The sequence below is a fragment of the Chaetura pelagica genome, unplaced genomic scaffold (genome assembly GCF_000747805.2).
Source record: "Chaetura pelagica isolate M959 unplaced genomic scaffold, ChaPel_1.0 scaffold314, whole genome shotgun sequence".
Taxonomy (NCBI): Eukaryota; Metazoa; Chordata; class Aves; order Apodiformes; family Apodidae; genus Chaetura; species Chaetura pelagica.
Genome location: NW_009953218.1, coordinates 1,098,108 through 1,118,226, shown reverse-complemented (window position 1 = coordinate 1,118,226; position 20,119 = coordinate 1,098,108). Strand labels below are relative to the sequence as shown.

General features: G+C 35.9%; 1 protein-coding gene across 1 annotated transcript in view; it reads left to right on the top strand.

Annotated features, from left to right (window-relative positions):
• The window catches only part of CPSF6 (cleavage and polyadenylation specific factor 6, 68kDa), a 61,047-nt gene extending 41,297 nt beyond the window's left edge, over positions 1-19,750 (top strand). Inside the window, exons 2-11 of the mRNA XM_009997762.1 lie at positions 2,474-2,683; positions 4,400-4,503; positions 5,215-5,360; positions 6,129-6,302; positions 7,360-7,864; positions 9,090-9,182; positions 10,163-10,278; positions 10,529-10,682; positions 11,783-11,974; positions 19,336-19,750. Coding sequence (XP_009996064.1) covers positions 2,474-2,683; positions 4,400-4,503; positions 5,215-5,360; positions 6,129-6,302; positions 7,360-7,864; positions 9,090-9,182; positions 10,163-10,278; positions 10,529-10,682; positions 11,783-11,969 — 1,689 coding nt within the window. The 3' untranslated portion in view covers positions 11,970-11,974; positions 19,336-19,750. The remainder of the gene's footprint in view (positions 1-2,473; positions 2,684-4,399; positions 4,504-5,214; positions 5,361-6,128; positions 6,303-7,359; positions 7,865-9,089; positions 9,183-10,162; positions 10,279-10,528; positions 10,683-11,782; positions 11,975-19,335) is intronic.
• Positions 19,751-20,119: the final 369 nt, after the last annotated feature.

The following is a 20,119-nucleotide window of genomic DNA, read 5'->3' as shown; positions in this document are numbered from 1 at the left end:
CCCTCCCCCCCCCCCCCCAGTTACATGCAGACTGTGCTGCCCTAATAATTCTCTGTTGCTGGTGACCTGAAAGCCTATACCATAGAAACTTGATATGTTTCAGGGCAGTTTCTTGCAACTAGGGAAGTGTGCAGCAGAGCTGTGGACTGCTGCCTGCTCCAGTATTTTGGCAATTTTGACCTCAGCCTTCTCAGGGAGATAGGTTAGTGTACACTTGCTGTAAGACTGGTCGCTGCCTGTTTAGATCTGTCTACCAAGACTAAATTCTACTTCCCTGAAGTCATCTATACACACAGATGGCTAGAATTCCTGAACATTTAACAGAAGATTTCCTTGATTGTCTTGTGACATCATCCTTAACCTTGCTGTAAGATGTCATGTTTAGGCCTGTCCCAAGCAGTTCTCCAAACCTATTTGCATTAGCTGTGATGATAGGAGGAGTCAAAACTGAGAGAGAACTGGACAGACTGGGTAAAAATATTAAACCCTTGCTTGATGGTAATCATGATAAACTTACCTTAAGAGAGAGAATTTTTCTATTGAAGATTGGAGTGTATTGGGACAGTGCAGTTTATTGAGGATCAAATCTACTTGTTTCAAAGTAGATGCCAAAACTTAGCTTATATGTTAGTTTTGGTTTTGTTGGGTTGGTTTGTTGGTTTGTTTGTTGGGTTTTTTGGGGGGTGGTTTTTTTTTTAAGTGATACTCTCTGAGTAGCAGTTAAAAATGCTTTCATGTTTTCAGAACAGCTGATCTTCTGACGATAACTGTATAGATTGGATTTTCAACCAAGATTATTAGTTTTGCAGCCTGTTCTTTGTGGAATTCAACTTGATTATCTCTAGTTGCCATATTTGGTACTTGGAACTATTGTAAGTAGGATGGTTGCGTGGGTTTCTAGACACAAATTTGCAAGATGGTGTACACTGAAATGTCTCTGATACCAAAAACTGGTGAGGCAGTTACTGTTCTGGGTTGAGGTGGAAGAGTCCAGGAGCCCTCCGCAGGCTTTTGAAGTCTAACTTTTGCATTTGGCAAAGCAAGTTGTGAAAGTGAATATAGAAGAAGATGCTTATCGTTAAACACTGCTAGGCTCTCCTAAGCTTTGTTAACTTCTCTCTTGTTCACTGACAAGTTACTGTGTTCCTGTCCATAGACATTTAGATAGGGCCTGCCTCTCACACAGAACAGGGTCTTCAGTTATAAGTGATTGCTAGGATAGTCAAAAAGGACAGCAGCATCCCGTTGTAGAATTGGTCACCATTGGATATGATGAACGACAGTTTATAAGCTAAAAAATGGCAAGTACCAAAAGTAGTCTTTATTTTAAAAAATAGATCCTTAACACAAATATACAAGGCCCAGCTTCATTCATATTTTGAATTAACTGATCCCACTGATTAAGGTTACTCTATGTTTTAAAAAAAGCTTTTGCATGTTTTTGTGAAGGAGATCATTGTTATTTATAGCCAGTGTTTTACACTTAATTTAAGTCGGTCTTCTGTGGTGACATCACAGTTGTCTTCATAATAAAAAGTAATGTGACTTGAAAGTAGCACATAAGCAGATTGAGGCAGTTGTTACTCAGGCCTCTTTTGGACCAAATATTTCCACCACACTTAGGGTCTGAAGGACCACTGACTGATCTTGACCCATCTATTCCCATTTAGCAGGTAGGGTGCAGTTGCTGAACACATGAAGCAGAGCTTCTGGAGGAGCTAATTTCCATTCCCTGTGAAAGGAATCTAGTTCACTTGACCAGAACTGTGCCGTAACCTGTACCAACACAAGGGAGAAGAGTGATTCACTCTAAAACCCTACAATGCTTTTCTGAACCAAAATGTTCCAGAGGCAGCTGTGGTGCTGTAGAATAGTCCCTCTGTAGCCCATGAATAGATCTATGTATAATAAATGCAAACTCTGGTTTATTAAATTTAATGAAACAAAAATAGAATGCTGTTGCTGTCTGGACCCTTTCTGAATGAAAAGATGAAGTTAGGAATGCAATAGAAATCTGAAAAAGAATTGTGTTTGTCAGTAGGGCTCTTCTTGAAGCTTCATCTGTTCACTCTACTAAATGTTTTGATGGAAGAAAGGTTTGCTTGAGAGAGAGTACTAGTCTTGTTTTGAACCTTGCTTATACTTGTTCCAAGTCTCTTAATACTGGGAGTAGGGCTTGTGGGATTTTAGGATTTCTATTTATATTACAAGGGCGAAAGTATTGCAAAAAAGTGGCCAGAGGTATCTTTTGTGTATTCCACCCCCCTGGCAGTTTAGAATATAATAGAAGTTGTAAGAATTTTATATACTTTACTGAGGATGAAACACTAGGGGTTAGGTTTTCAGCAGGGTTCTATAGCTATTGGTTCAGAGTTGCTGTGTCTATGGAATGTGACAGCTATCACAGCATTTTATTTCAAGTCAGTTTTAAGTGTTCAGTGTGAAGTATAACAAGGTGTGTTTTTTATTTTAGGAAGCTGAATATGGTGGGCATGATCAGATTGATTTATATGATGATGTAATTTCTCCATCTGCAAATAATGGAGATGCCCCAGAAGATCGTGATTACATGGATTCTCTTCCACCATCTGTTGGGGATGATGTAGGTAAAGGAGCTGCACCAAATGTTGTCTATACATACACTGGAAAAAGAATTGCCTTGTACATTGGAAATCTTACTTGGGTAAGTATCTTTTTACTATTTAGGCACAGCCAGGAATTTTAAAGTTGTTGTCATAGTTCTTTGTAAATATTTTTGGCTTAAAAATTGTTCTATATGAAATATTGAAGAGTATAGCAAGGAAAGTGGTTCTTTGTCTTTTTAATTTTAACTGAAAATTAAACTGTCTGAAGTGTCTTAATGCCTAAAACATTGAGGAAGTGTTCAGTAAATATGAACTTTAAAGTTTCCTCTTGTGTTTTAAGTGTTACGAAGGGTGATGTGTTCTTACCGTCATCTTAAGTTTTTTAGATGGCTGAATAAGAGAGGAGAACAAGCTTTAAACTATCAAATTATTGCTGCAGAGACTTTGGAGCTACTGAACAAACCTATTTTTTACTAAACTCTGAAGTTTTTAGTTTAAAAAGGAATCTGGATGTTTTTTTGAAACTACTTTTCACCTTTTTCCAGAGCCTTTTTTTCACTTCCCTTTTTCCAGGCCAGTGACACTTGCAACAACACTGTTTTAGTGTATTTACCTTGAGGCTTATTTCTGCCATCCCAGGAGTAACAGGTTTGAGATAACTCGCTGAACTGCAGTTGCCCTTAAGACAATTACTTTTGTTAGAATTAAAGCATTTTACAATCAATTGCAGTTAAGCAGAGTAGCTGAATCAGTAGCCGAATTAACTGGAGTTTATATCTGCTTATCTGAAAGAAAACTCTTCCAAGTCCACACATGAAGAGTTCTCATTCAGGTTCTTTTTCCCATCTGATTAATTTCTTACTAGTGCTAAACTTGGCAACTAATGCCTTAGGGATACCTTAGGTGTTTGTCATTACTTATTATAATATCCTAATTTTGGGAGCTAATATATAAGTAAAGGAGCATTTGACTTAAGAGTTGTACCATTCTAAAATAAATCAATGGAGTCAGTAAAATGCACAGAATTAGCTGAACTCATCTAAGTCAAATGTCACAGTTTCTAATACAGGTGGCCCAGTCTGCAGCAATTTGTACTCATTCCTCATTATTTGGCTTCACAAAGTTATCCATGAAAAAATGAATTTATTTCCTTTATAGCACTGCTGTTGTGTTTGTTTTCTCTGTATTTAGTTCTCAGTGATTTGTTTACTTTTTAAAGAAGCCTTGATTCAAGAGAGATCAGATAAGTCGTTCAGAATCTTGAGACCCTCCTTTGCACTTCTACGAAATTTAAAGAGAAGATGGAGTTACAGAAGTAGGAAGAAAGTCATAAATACTGTGTATTTGTATATCTTTGGATATGAGTGAAATTGTTAAATGTTAGTATTAATAGGAATTTACAGCAAGTAGGTTTGGTTAAGTGGAAGCTGTTGCTTCTAATCATAGTTTCATCAGAAGGAGTAAAAAAAGATCAGCTGTGGAAAAAGTAACGGTTACTGAAATAGTTCAGTTGAAACTCTCAGAAAACAAAAGTTACTCGAAAACAATTTTGGGGGGATATATAATAGCCAGTATACTTTGTGGAGGAGTTGGTGCAGTGTAGCATATGAGGAAGTGTGGATATTGTGGAAATTAATTTTCTGAGAAATAGAAATTACTGTTCTCCAAAAGTGAGAAAATATTGACAGTCTGAATAAGGTATTCTTCTCCATCAATTTTACACCAAATAAAAGAAAAAGCATGGAAAACTTAGTTGCCCTTTTCATGGTGTTTCGGATAAGCTTTCATAGTTGAATATTAACAATATTTTTCAGTGGACAACAGATGAAGACTTAACTGAAGCAGTTCATTCACTGGGGGTAAATGATATTTTGGAGATAAAGTTTTTTGAAAATCGTGCTAATGGCCAGTCTAAAGGGTAAGAAGTTGTCTTTGTGTTTTCTGTAAGTGGACTGAAGTTTGGGAGAGTGGAAATGGGGGGAGAGTTCTCAATTTTCATAACTGTTAGCATGTGAACTGGTAATCTATTTATATCCAACAATGATTTGGTGTACAATTTCATACTAATGACTTGTATTTCAGGCATAATCATGATGGCACAGTGTTGCTTAACATTTTTTGAGTTAGATCTTGTTGGTAATCTTCATTAAGACTCTGTAGATTTCAGTTAGTCTAGTGGTGATATTTGTTGTTCCTCATAGTGTAAATTATTAAATCTTTATGGGCTTTATTTTCCATTAACTGTTGGAAGTGAGTGCTTGAGCCCATTTTTCATTGGCACACTAATCTTCCTTTCATAATGAAAACACGCTGAGTGCTTGATCATAACTCGATAGTATGAATTCATATGTAGTGTATTGACACTCTGCCAAAAAGGTGCCTTTGTGATATATTTTGATGCATCTAGTACTTACACTTGTGGTGGTTCATATGTGCCCTAGCATAAGTTAATGTATCTGTTCTGAAAACTGGACTAAGTGCTGTGACACAGTTTCTGTGTTCAGTTTTCAAATATTCTTTTGCTTAGTGTATGTAACCTTTTTCATGAGGCATCAGGATATCCAGGAAATGGAAAAACTGTTGTGTATTTGTGTATTTTTTTCTTTTCTTTTTTCTTTCTTTCTTTCAGATTTGCCCTTGTGGGTGTGGGATCAGAAGCATCCTCCAAAAAGCTCATGGATTTATTGCCTAAAAGAGAATTGCATGGGCAGAATCCTGTTGTGACTCCGTGTAATAAACAATTTCTGAGTCAGTTTGAAATGCAGTCAAGGAAAAGTAAGCGTTTCTTATGTACTGTCTTGAGGAAATAGGTGCTGATTCCAGAAGTGGTTCTGCAGCTTTTCTCTCAGCATCTGATAGATTCTACATGGTTTAAAGTAGCTATAAAGTATTTCCAGTGAGGCGAATGAACCTGCAGCTTTGTTTAAAGATGGTCGTCTTAAAAATAAAAATTAAAAAGGGCTCACTTAATACTGAAGATGTGTTGTATTGGAAGAACAAGCCCTCACTGAAAGAAGGTTGCAGCTTTGTGAAGTTCTTTTCCTGGAGTTAAAGAAGCTTTCTCATTTTCTCGTGGATTTAATGTAAAAAAAACCCAACACAAAACAACAAAAATCCCACAAAACCCCCACAAATACACCAAAACAACATTGAGAAGTTTAACATTTGTAGACAAATTGGGATTAAATTCTGATGTCCAGATAAATTGTGCTTATGATAAAATTAGGGTGCCTTTCCTCCAGCACCTCGTCTTGTGCTTCCCAGTCCTAATGTGTAAATGTGTTCCTTTATGCTCTTGGGCTGCGTTTAAGGAAGCACTGACAGTCTCCCCAGATGCTGTTCCATCAGTATGGGGATTCTGGAACACTGCCTTCTTTAGCAAAGCACACTTTCCTCCCCAAATAATTTTGGATTTACGTACCAAGGAACAGGTTGGTGCTAGTAGGGTCATGCTTTAGCACTACATAAAAGTTTAGATTGAGAGTTGAAAAAGCTTTCACCTATTTTGATTTATGTAATTATACTTTTGCTTTTCTATTGCAGCCACACAGTCTGGCCAGATGTCTGGGGAAGGTAAAGCTGGTCCTCCAGGAGGAAGCTCACGAGCAGCATTTCCACCAAGTAACAGAGGGCGAGGTCGTTTTCCAGGTGCCATTCCAGGTGGAGATAGATTCCCTGGACCAGCAGGGCCAGGAGGGCCACCACCACCTTTCCCGGGTAAAATAATTAGTATGTGGAGTTTGTTCAATTTGTGTTTTCTTGTACCAGTGCAGCATACTTACCTGAGGAATTCTAAAGATCAGGGCAATTCAGTAGTGTGCTATAATCAGTGTCCACATCTGGATTGTAGGATTCAACATTATTTCTTTGTTGATATTCAGACAGGGAGCTGTACCTAAAAATTTCATAGCAATATAATAACATTTTTAGATACATAATTTATAATGTGTCAATGTCCATACTTTTAAAGGATGAAAAAATTGATAGATTGTGTTAGCAAGCAGACTTGCCTTAGGTGTAGTATAGTTGAGATTTTGTGACTTGCTATATGGGGTGAGAATGCCTGTTGCAGAGTGTAAAGTAATGCAGTTCCTTACTGCATTGCAAGTTTGCACATCATCAGAAATTCAGCATTGATCCCTGCATCCTGACAGGTTAGTTAGTTGATACTTAGAATGCCACAAATTTGAAGAAGAGGTGTTCATGTTTAGTCAGGTATCTGATATGGGAGGAATCAGACTTGTTTTGCAGCCAAGTTCTCATTTCATTCAGTGTAATTGTTTTTAATGAATGCCATTCAGTAGTAGATTGTCTATAACAGTCGAAGGGACATGGTGAAATTGAAAAAAACTCATGAGGACCTGAAAGCAGGTTTGGATACTGCATTTACCTTACCTTCTCCCATATAGCTTTTCCCATGTATTGTATATATATATATTGTATCTTATGCCCCAGATGAAAGAGTAGCTGTAGGATGAAGGATGCAATGTCTTCTAGTTTTTGTAAGCTTTTGGGGGGTTTTGGTAACAACAGCAGGTGATTAAGTGATTAGGGAGGCATGTTGTCAGCTTTCAAGTTAATGTTGTTCTCTTTAGATACTGATAATCAAGCAACGTACACGTTTTCTAAGCATAAGTTGTAAATTGATCAGTGAGGGTTGTTTCCTTGTTTTTTTTTTGTTTTTAAGAATAAAGAAGGCAAAATTTTAAATTATTAATTATTTTATGAATAGTTATTAATTTTGTTTTTGTTGTTTATTTATTTTTTATTTTAGCTGGACAAACCCCCCCACGTCCACCTTTAGGTCCTCCTGGCCCACCAGGCCCGCCAGGCCCTCCACCTCCTGGTCAGGTCCTCCCACCTCCATTAGCTGGACCTCCTAATCGTGGTGACCGTCCACCACCACCAGTTCTGTTTCCAGGACAGCCTTTTGGTCAGCCTCCACTTGGGCCGCTTCCTCCAGGCCCTCCACCACCAGTTCCAGGCTACGGGCCACCACCAGGTCCACCACCGCCTCAGCAGGGTCCACCTCCACCTCCAGGTCCATTTCCCCCTCGTCCACCTGGCCCTCTTGGGCCCCCCCTGACTCTTGCTCCTCCTCCACATCTCCCTGGGCCACCTCCAGGTGCTCCACCACCTGCACCACATGTGAATCCAGCTTTCTTCCCCCCACCTGCCAATAGTGGAATACCTACTTCAGACAGCCGTGGCCCACCTCCAACAGATCCATATGGCCGACCTCCACCATATGACAGAGGTGACTATGGGCCACCTGGAAGGTGAGTGCTTTTGGTGTAATGTGCTTGGTAGAAGATTTTACTCCTCTTGTGGAAACATTTGATTTTTTGTTTTTAGTGCAAATTTTAGAAATAATGAAAAATAGGGCTGGAAGGGATCCCACCAGTTTTCTAATTTGCCCCTTTTCACTTGGTGAAATATCTCTCATAAACATGTTTGTAGCAGTAAGAAAATCTGGAAGTGCAACACAAGTAATCTCACTTTCCCTTTTCAGCTCTGAACTGTTTGTCCTCACTGTTTGTATTTGGCAGTGTCATCATTCCATGTGTTCTACACGCAAACTTACATATCATTTCCTATGCAGCAGCTTCTGATTTTGCTTCTGTCAATTTCAAATTCTGACTTGTACCTTTTATCATTGTGCTTTGCAAGCTGTCTTTTTAGAATTCTCTGGGCTTCTCCTTTTTGAACATGTGCATATTTTGAGTACATTGCCATACTAAGCTCATATCATTTTCATCTTTCAGCAGCTCTGTTTATGCCTTTTTTTTTTCCCCCCAGAGTTAAATTCAAAGTTAGTCTTTGTCTCTAAAGCCAGGTGTGAATTTACTGCAAGACTTTTTATCTTCCTTTTCCTTTCAAGATGTTTCTGCTCATTTGGTGAAGTCTTGCTGTGTTGGTAGCAGTGGCTTTTCTTGTAGTTAATCCTATCTGGGACAGAGTTTTTGAGCCTCTCTCACTTGTCAAGTTTTTCACATCTTGTTTGAAACATTTTTTTCATTTGTATTTTCAAGCATCTCTGTCTTGCTTCTGTTTTGTGATTTTTCACCATATTCATCTTTGTCACAGAAATTTTTGGGACAAGTAATAAGAGACACTTTTTACATAGTTACGTTTGGATCTTTCAGTTGTGATTATACTGCTAGCATGAGAGACACTTCTCTTGCTTAAAATGTGTTCTGCAAAGACACTTTGCTTTGCATCTTTTATCACAAATTAAAAGAAACCCCATGCATCTGTGCATACTCTGTTCATTCAGAAACTATAGAAATACAAGCATTTGGCTTAATTGCCTGATATACAAAAAAAAGATAAGCTGTTGATTGTTTTTTAGCAGACAGAATCAAGGTTGTCTACAGTTTATAGAATGTCTGGGGAGGGAAGGAGTGGGAATAGGACAGTATAACTTACTGTCCAGTATTTTCATTAATAATGTTAAAACTATCATCCATAACTATTTAAATTGTCATTAATTATATATCATAGGCGTTTCACTGGAAATAACATGTCCATAAGAGAAAAATTACATATTCCATTCTATGGGAGGCACACGAAAAATAATACTCAAAACTCAGGGAGGTATGAATTTTTAGACATTTCCTCTTATGCTAAACTGGCTATAGGATCTTGTTCCACTTCTTGCAATTAAGAGGACAGCATTGCTTATTATTCTGCATTTTCTTTCTACCAGAAGAACTAACACTGTTCTAGAAATACCAAGCAGTGGGCCGGTTTAACAGTCTCAATGTTTGTCTCTAACACATTTCTCAAAATTTTCTATATGATACAGAGACTGGCTAATAGGACACTGCAAAACTGGGAAAATTTTTGTATAGGTTAACTTCTGTTACTTTGGTAACCCTATATAGGCAGCTAATAATTGAAGTTAAAAAGTGCAGTGAGTATGAGGATTCTGCTTTATTTCTTCATCCTTACTGTGAGTGACTTGGAGATCAAATTGGAACACCTCAAACTTGACCAGAAATAATAATAAATAAAAAAACCCATCAGAACAAAATTAGCTGTAAAATGTTTAAGTATCATTCAGAAAATTGGGTGTTTTCAATATGATGTACTATATTTGCTTTTCATGAGTTACAGCATTCTGGTCTTAGTTAAGATCTGGGAAACAGGATCATATAGTTCTAATTTCAGTATTGTTATAAAAACTATATTTAATTTTGCTCAAAGTGACATTTGCCTATGTACATGTATTTCCACATCCATTCAATTGGGATAATACGTACTTCAATGATTTTATTGAAATTATAAATATTTGTAAAGCACAATATTGAGTGCTGCTGAATCATCAAAGTAGATGGGATGAATAAGAAAAGTCCATTTATATAGTGATATCTTAATTGGTTTTTTTTACCATTTTTCTTTTTAGCTTTCAGGATTTGATATTGTAACATGGTCCTTAACAAAAACCAAACCCAGATCCTGCTTTCTTTTCTGTATATCACTTGCTTAAAGTTGCAAACTTAAATTGTTAAAACTGCAATGATATCTTCTGAAGTTTTTCTTAACCTTTTAAATACTAGTTTTATTGCTTGCAGAGAAATGGATGCTGCAAGAACACCTCTAAGTGAAGCAGAATTTGAAGAAATCATGAATAGAAATAGGGCGATCTCAAGCAGTGCCATTTCAAGAGCTGTATCAGATGCCAGTGCTGGTTAGTAAAACACAATTACTATGTTTGCCGTTCTACCCAACTGAAGAGTTTTTATAGTTTTTCTGTTGGCAGCCTTGAAGCCACATTTTCCTAATAGGAGGCTGAATATAGGTACAACTTATGAATGATTTTGTACTATGTCCCAATTAGGTTCTGAGAATGCCTTTTAAAAATGGTTAATACTATTACAGAGAAAATATTTGGTTTAATTTGCATAATTTTCTGATAATGCTCTTTGTATCAATTTCAGGGGACTATGGAAGTGCTATAGAGACCTTGGTAACTGCAATTTCCTTAATTAAACAGTCCAAAGTATCTGCAGATGATCGCTGTAAAGTACTTATTAGCTCTCTTCAGGACTGCCTTCATGGAATTGAGTCCAAGTCTTATGGTTCTGGATCCAGGTAAAACTTTCCTCTTCCATCTGCCCTTATTCATGAAAGGGAAGGTATAGCACAGAACTAGTTCACAGAGAATAAACTACATCACATAAGCAGCTCAGTGATTTGCTGAGTTACACAAGAAATGTGTGAGAGAACCAAATAGCGGTTTCCTGAACTTAGCTACCTTTTAATTTTCAAAATCGATCTGACGAGCTTAAATTTAACCTTTAGTTTTATTTAGTTGTATTTTGTATCCTTTCTTGCATGGTACTCTTGCAGTGTATAAACTTCAAAATAGAATTATAATTTATCAATAAAGATATCCAGTGCATAATTTTTATTAGAATTTGGTATTGAAAAATTAAGATTTGAGAGTACTTGATGCCATTTTTTGTTTTTCTTAAAATAATTTTCTCCACGCTTGCTGCAGTAGAAATATACTTGAGTTGGGAAAAAAAAATAAAATGGGCAGAATGATTTTGCCTGTTGTCCTTTGTTATATAATCTAAAAATTGAGAGTAGCTAGATTTGCAATTCATACACTGTAATGCATCATCCAAATAAGAGATCCATATTTCTTTTGAAACTTAAATAACACCCCTTTGTAACAGGACAAACACTGAGCCTGTAGTTCATTTGGATATGGTATTTCTTTCGAAACTTAAATAACACCCCTTTGTGACAGGACAAACACTTAGCCTGTAGTTCATTTGGATATGGCAGCAGTAGTGTGGTTGGCCCTGAGTGTTGAAAACACAGAGCTGCTTTTTGGCATGTGCTTTCAGTACACAGATTAGCAGCAGAATTGTAGTGATCATTTGAGGTGTGGTGCATTTCCCCAGGTGACTTCAGCCGTCTCATCCTCCATTCTGAGTGTGTACTTTCCAACTTTTCCTTGATAGGTTGGGAAGTGGATGCACCTTGCTGTCTGTAACTGATTCCTTAGCCACCACCTTCTGTACCACCTATCTTTTGTGTTACATGCAAACATGTCTGCATCACAGTGAAGAGATATTTCTCTCCTATCCTTTTTGGGTCAAATTCATACTGGGAATATAAAACAGGCATGTGGATGGCTGGTATGATGAAGAAAGGTTTAATGAAGTAATTTCTTTTAGAAGACGTGAGCGATCCAGAGAGAGGGACCACAGTAGGTCACGAGAAAAAAGCAGGCGCCACAAATCGCGCAGCAGAGATCGACATGATGACTATTACCGGGAAAGAAGCCGTGAGAGAGAGAGACATCGTGATCGTGACAGAGATCGCGACAGAGAGAGGGACAGGGAGAGAGAGTATCGTCATCGTTAAAGAAGGTGAGCATTTGTGTCAGGTTCTTGAACGGTGCTGTTATTGACTTACTAGAAGTAACTGCTCTAGGCTTGGGATTATTAACACCGTTAATGTGTGTGTTTAAATGGTCCTGCCGTATGTACTGAATCATGTTCTTCTTGCAGCACCTGACATCAACACAGGTAGGTGACAACAGGTAACTGGTCATGGGAGGGAGGGAGCACTTGTGTATCTTCCACAGTTTGCATGTCGATTCTGTAATCTTAGGTTTTAGTTTCAGTAAATGAGATCACACCAATTTATCAAAAAGCAGTAAGCCTGACAGATAAGTCTACTCTCTTTGGAATTTTAGAGTATATGAAATTTGTGGTTGTAATGTATGGTTGTATTTCTTAATTGTATTTCAAAGTCCTAAGTTTCTATTCTAAAATCTACTTGTGTAAGGACTGCAGCATTTACCCCTTCATGTGTCATGTGTGGACTGTTTCAGTTTAGAGAACACATGTATGTAGAGTTGCTGTCCTTGCATGAGTATGACAGAAGTTTTTTCGTTTGTTTGTTTGTTTTTCCCCCCAGTGAGTTTTACTCAAATTCAGGAAATATAGCCAGATTTTGCTCTTTATTTTATGAAATGTGATGTGTTGGTATCTTTTGCCTTCTAGCTAAATTCTGGTGTTATCTTAAATAAGATTTATCATAAATTGTTCCTCACCACCTTGATTTTTATTCCCTGCCTCCTCCAATAGTAAAGTCATTTTTTGAAGAGTGGTAAACAAATATGATACAAGGATTGTTTATTTTCTGGTTGTTTACAGACTAATGTGTTGTTTTATTTCATTAAATCCGCAGTTTTGCATGCATCAAATGTCTAGATAGCTACGTAGTAGTGTGAAATATTTTTTTTTTTCAGTGTACTGCTGAGAGCTTTAAAATACATAGAAATGTTCATCACGTTATAGAATGTACCATTTTGAGGATTAGGAATTCAAGCTATCCATGATTCTTTTTATCTGACAGTTGGGAAAAAACCTACCTATTAGTTTTTTTTGCAGTGGTCTTCTCCCTTTTTAGAGCTTCCTGCTATATCTATACTAAAATTGAAGCTTGCAGACTCACCTGTCTGCCCAACTTCCATTTCTTACATTTACCCTCAGATTTAATTCCCATATTTGCATGTGATATTTACTCATGGAAGTTCATTTACAGAAGTTAAATAGAAGAAAACATTTATGAAATCATATCCAATGTAATATACTCCTAAATGAAAAAATAATTTTGTATTTGTTACGTATCAGTTTTTAGTCAAGCTTTTGCATCACGCAGGGAGAGAACAAATTCTGAAACTAGGTACTCTAGTCTATTGAGTATTAAGCAGGAAACACACAAAGGAGTAACAACAGATGTAGTAAAGGGGAGCCCGAGGCTTAAATAGGAAGGTGAAATGTGGCAGCTGAAATAAAGTTGGCAGTATATATCTGTTAATGCCACTTTTTGTCATAAAAAATGAATTGGTAGAAATATTTCTGGAATTGCAAAAAATAGCAACTGTGGTTCTTAAGTGTAAAATATCAGAACATAAAAACACAGACTTTACAGAAGTGTAAATGTAGTTCTTTTGTTGAACTGGATTTTTACCTTTTCTGGTAATGAGTATTTGTGATATATGCACATAGTTGTTATTAATAGAAGGTAACCACTGAGCTGAGTGATGGTTGCATTTCTAGAGTGTTTTTCTTCTGTGGTGGAGATGAACAAGCCATACTAAAAATTCTTAATAAACTGGAATATTATTTTTTTTTACCCTTGGCTTACTTTATTCATCTGAGTTTAATTTTTGTGTATTTAGTGTTACGCATGTAGATGCGGAGTTTCTGTGCTAAGTACAGGTTCCCTACCCTGTCACCCTAAGAAAATATCAAATAGCATTAGGTTGCATTTTATAATTTCAAAAACAAAATTTTAAATTGAGACTGTGATTTCAGTCTTCAGTCAGGTGGGATTTTATATATGCAACATCCTTCAACTTCATTGTGTGCTGGGACCTCTCTTTCAGAAGGGTTGCATAGGTAAGATTCCCTTGTATAAAGAAGAAAAAAGGTCCTAAGCTTGATTTTAAGGGCAAAGTTAGAATTCTACATGTAAATGATAGCATTTGGTACATTTTAAAGTTAAGTTGTAAACATTTTGTCTTGTTGCTGTCTTAATGAAGAAGGGCTTTATTGTAGTTTCGTTTTTATATATTTATATAGACATATTTAAAAGAAATACAGTTATCTCCTGATTTGTATGTTTCATTTTCACTAAGATGTATGTTGCCATACATTTTTTCGTTTTGTTCTTTACATTGATTGGTATTCATAAATGGATTTAACAGTCTCAGTCATTTAATAAATATCAGCAAAAGAGCTACTCCCCTTACTGCTGTGCTTAGCCGGATAACATGAAGTTGCCTCTGTGCCTGCAGCCTATGAATGGCACCTATGCTTCTTTTTCTTGTGTACCTATAGTCATAACAGTGATACTGTACTGGCATTTTAAAAAAATGTTACACATCTAGTTTAGAAGGATTTTAAAGGTCCATTGTGATCATTTTTGTATACAGTGAAATTCAGTTTGTACTGTATTACATTTATAGAGATGGGTTAAATTGGAATAACTAACTACATGTGTTTCTGATTATAAATATATTTTTAAAAGTTTAGTTGTACCATAGCAGGTATTTACACTTCTGTTTGTACGCTTCGTGATTTATAATTCTTGCAAGATTTTTGTGCCTTCCTTGAGTAAGGTTTCATGTATGTTGAAAATAAATAATTGTCTTTGCTTATAAAAGCCTGTAAATTGAAAAGAGAACACTGGATTTAAGATAAATGTCTAACCTGTATTTTAGTTAAGAAAACTAAGAATCCAGTAGAATTATACTTAGAAGGATTAACAACAAAATTAATGTGTACAAACAGAATAGTAATATAACTTCATCAGCGTGAGTCCTGACTATTTCAGGCAGATTTTTTTTTCAATTTAAGTGATAATCAATGATGTATTTCTAGCTGATACATTGTCCCAATCTTAATCTGTCTGAATTTTTATAACTGCTGAATGTTAAATTTTTCACTTTGTTTTTGTTATTGGGTTGATTATTTCCTATTTAAACTGGATTTGGACTGAATTGCAAAGACAAGACCATAACATTGTAACAGTTGATATGTATGTAGACTTTGTACTCCATATTTCATGTTTTTTCTGATTTTTCTGCTCTCAAACCACTGTAAGCAAAATAATGCAAAGTCTGAGGCTCATGCTTCTTCAAAAACTGGTGTCAGCTTTCAGAAATAGCTTCAGCTTTGGAGTGATCTAAGAACTCACATGGTTGGAATTTTTTTGTATTTCAGTAAGGTGGGGAAATGGTACTGATAGTTTAAATAATTGTATTTTTGCTTATGTAAGTAGAAACTATCCTGTAACAGTGTTAGCAACCACCTAAACATCAAGTAAAGTATGAAATTAGCCTTCTAAAAACCTCATAAATTAATAGGAACATGCCTACTTTTGTAAGTTATTTCAATAATAAGCTTCTAATTAATAATGGAATTTTAAATGAATCATGTGGTAGCATTTTTCAAGACCTGAGAATATGTATTTGTCCAGGATTTTTTCACTTCATCTTAGTACTAAACTATTTTCAAAGTTATTTACCTAATTTCTCTTTTAAAAATAGTATTTTTGAGAATGCACATCCGCAGTGCTGACACTATTCTACTGCATCTGGTGTTCATCAGAAAAACAATACTTTGTGCACCTGACTGAGTATTTGAAACCCACTGTAGTGGGAAAGGGGCACGCAGTGCCACTGTTTTTTGTGCTTGTAAAGTCTTAGTTTGTGGCTTCTCTGGTGGGTCCTTGAGGGTGGTGATTCTAAAAACTAACTGAAAATCTTAGGCTGTTTATTTTCCAATTTCTAAGTGTATAACATTTATAATTTTTTTTCCATGAACATGTTGCTATAATTCTGTTGTCTTCTGAGATGTCTTTTAGACATGCTTATATTTGTGTTCCTCTCATCCTGTATTTCTTTTTGTCTGTGAAATCAGGAGTTTTGACAAAATTGAGCTGTGTGAAAGTTCCACAATAATCTTAAGGGCTTTTTAGCATTTGGAACATAAGAAGTTACTTGCAAGTGAAAATGTTGGCTTGATGTAGTGTTTTCCAAAGAATGAACAAAGCCATTTTTTTCCTTTTGCTCATTGTGGTTTGAGAACTAAGAATTATTTTTTATATCAAGAAAGAGGTATCTTCATTTTTATGTTTTCCTGTGGCACTCTGATCTACCTTTTTGTGTCTTCCTCATATATGTGAAAGATACTTGCCAATAATTCATGTATTTTTAATTTGTAAACTAAATACTGAGTTTTCTAAATATACACCTTTCTGTTCATCAGTTGTTTTTGGTGAATAGACAGGGTGGGGTGTAGTAGGAGAAAGACACGATGAATGAAACTGGTCTGGGGGCATTCCTTTTATTGCCCTGTACAATTACTTAGAAAATCAGGAAATTGTTCTGGTGCTGATCTTAAATTCTGCACTAAGATTGAAAAAAGATACCAGGTAAGTACACTACTGCTAGGGAGGAAAAAAAGCAACAAGTCGAAGAAAGGTGCTAAAATAGTCTGTTTATACATGTATGATGAGCAGAATCACGTAAGTATCTCAACTTACGTGCAGAAGGATGAATATAGAGTCACGCTTGAAATTCCTTCTTGCTCATCGCGTTGTAGCTAAAGCATGACAGTGTTTGGAGGTTTTTTGATGTTCTGGCATGCAGGTTAAATGAAAACAAATTTCAGCTTTAAAGCTGATGCTTCCTGTGGAATTTTTGCCTTGTGTCTCTTTTTCTTTATGTATAGAATAAAATGAAGGAGAATTACATGAAGTAATTCTTAGGAGCTATTAGGATATAACGACAAATGTGAATCATGTCAACATTTTTGGGAGATTGCAATTCAATCTCTGGAAATACTAGAAATTGCACTACTACAAAAATCTTGCTGGGTGTATGCACATGCAGCTTTAAACTACTGTAGAATTTTCACACTTTGAAAAGCTGTTTAAAGTTTCCATGTGGTTATTTGGATAATTGGAATTAAAGGGAAAAAATTAGAGTTGCTACTACAAGGTGCTTTATATATGTAAGAAATCTATTGGGTTTTGTTGCAAGAGTCTGTGGAGAAAAAAAAAAAAGCTCAAGTTGCATCTTGCTTAAGTATAAAAATGTTTGGTCGTTTTAAGTTCTGGGACTTCATTTGTGAAATGTTCTGGCATAAACCCCTAACTTCTAAACAACAAAAAGCTATTTTACAGATAAATCTGAAATTTGGGGTTTATTAGTGGAAATACTGAGAAACTGGTTGCTGTATGGTGTTAAATTGTACAAACCTAACATATACTTCAGATGGATAGCTATTTGAGCTTGAGGCAGATGGAAAACAGCATTGCCAAGAAGTACTGACTAGAGATTTATTTTTTTTTTAAGTTGTTTCTTACTTCAATATTGTACTTGCTTGTAGAATACTGAAAAGGCCTGAGTATGAAGGTATAATCCATGCAGATTTATTTCTTCCTTTTGGAATCAAAAGGTTTCTGGTTTTGCCAAGACACAGTGGCAGAATACTTGGAACTAAAATGTACACCATTTTGGATCTTAGTTGGTTATGATTTTAAAAACAAAGGTTCAGTGTGGTGCTGACCATCTTAAGAAGCCTGTAATGAAAGTATTAATCATTGAGTCCAGTTTATCGTGCATTCTTTAAAGTTCCTGTAGTTTCATAAGTACCCTTACAAATCCAGCAACTTACTCCCAGGAACTGAAGCTTTCTTATGCTAGTATTATATATAAATCATATATATGGTGCTTTGGATCTGTTAACTGTCGTCATAGAAGTGATAAAGATCCATAATTCTTGCTGCAGCAATTGTATGATGAGAGCAGCAAATTCTGACACACAGTCTCACAGCTGTCATATACTTTCTCCACTAAAAAACCTGATATTCTCACCTGTCTGTTTGTGTTAACTTAACTTGCAATTCCAAACAGGTCTTGTGGAGCCAGCACTTTGTCACTTTGCTAGTAATTAATTTTAAAAGCACATAACACCTATGGAAATTTTGTCTCTGGGGAAGGAACTTCCCCATAAGTAGTTACTGCTTGATACGTTCATGATTTGGGAACAAAGTCTGCAAATCAAAGACATTCCAGTCTCTGCTTTGGCTTTGGATTAGGTTATGTACATACTGTGGTGTATAGAACCTACTTGGTTATATGCTTTTTTAAAAAGTTGTTAACAGTCACTTTGAGGAAAGGAAGAAGAAATGTGTCAATTGTTCATGCAAAAATGGAGTGCTTTTGTTTTCCCAACTGCTTTGAAATTATTATACTAGTAAAAGAATATTTGACAGCTGTGTACTGGTGCATGTTCATGAAATTGCTCCTCTAAATATCTTGGTTTTCAATTGAACAATTTAATGTGTTGGGTTTTTGAGTGATTTGATTTAAACTATTTTGAAAATATTGAATGTTGAAATTGTGAATTAATAACAAAATGAAGATAGCCAATTGCTTTGTAATGGAATTCAACTGAAATCTAGTGTATGAAATTATACCATCCCAAGTATTTTGTGAACTCTTAACATAATTAACTCTGAATAGCGTGGTTTCTTAATTTGCCAAAATAGATAAAGGTAGGAAGTAGGGCTGGGGGTTTTTTCTAAGGCAAGTAGGTGAGGAAACCTGCAAATTTATATTGTATTACTTGGAAAGTGGGTTCTTGTGATTTAGATGTGAAGTCCATCCTGCTTGCCACTAGCCTGAAAATTTTTAATTACTCTAATTGGATTCTGTGCATTTCTAAATGTTACTGAGCTCTGAGCCATCCACTTCATCAGACAATGAGTGCATTACATAAATGTCAAGCCAGCTTAGAATTCTGTAAGTGGGCAGGTAAAAATGTAAAAATCTAGTTGTGGCAAAATTACCGTACATGCTTGTTCATTTACTCTTGCAGAATACAGACTTTAGGAAATATTCTATATAAATATTTCCATCAGTCACAGGAACAGTAGCTATTTCTTCCGTTATCATTTGATACTTTAACTGTGAAATTCATATTCTCCCAACTTCATTGTACAATAACATTAATGTTACTTTTTAATGATTGTATTAGAAAACAGCTTTGTGCATAAACAAGTAGCTACTGCTTCTGGGTATTTTGTGTTAGTTTACATTATGGTGAATTAGATGCACGACTTGTGTATGTATAGATAAGCCAACAATTTTCTGTGTTTTATGGGGAGTAGCAAAATCTACATCACAAATTTTGACACATTACAGCTGAAGGAAGAGGAACAGCGTGCAAGACAAGATACATTCTTCAAGGAAAGATGCTTGTCCAGCAGTTTGCTTCATGTGATTGAACTGAGCCTGTAAGGATTCATGGATAAAATGAACAGGAATAGATCTGAATAAAGCAAATCTGCATACATGGTAACCAGTAGCTCTTTTACTTTTTTATGTTGCTTAACTGTTTTATTTGAGGGAAACCTGTGTGATTTAAACCTTATAGCTTTTGCAACTTTATTACTGGTTATATAAATTTGGCAATTATAATGTGCAAGCAATTGGAAAAAGTCAAGTAAATGCTTGTTTTTATAGTAGTTTGTTCATGTTAAACTGTTCATATGATAATGTCTGTACACAGCACCACTGATTAAGTAGATGTAGTGTTGTAATAAACTGTTTAATGGGGCTGATGTGTAAAGCTGTTCAAGTTATTTGATGTTTACACCTCAGGGAAAGTCTTGTGTTCAGCAATATTTAAAGATAATGTTACAATGAAAAAATTGATGCTGTCTTGAAAAACATCGCAATAGTTCTTGCATACGCCTCAACCTAATCTTGCATTCAGTGAGTTAAACATACTAATGTTGCTCTTACACATTCAATCTTGGTATGAAAGTAGATGGTTACATAAAGCCTTTAATGCTGTTTTGCTTTCTAGCAGTGTTTACCTAGGTGGCTTGTGAATTTGCTAATTGACATATAAAACTGTAAAAACTGCAGCCCTTTGTGGTCTATTGTTTTGAGGAGAGCTGGTCCCATGTCTGTTATAAAATCC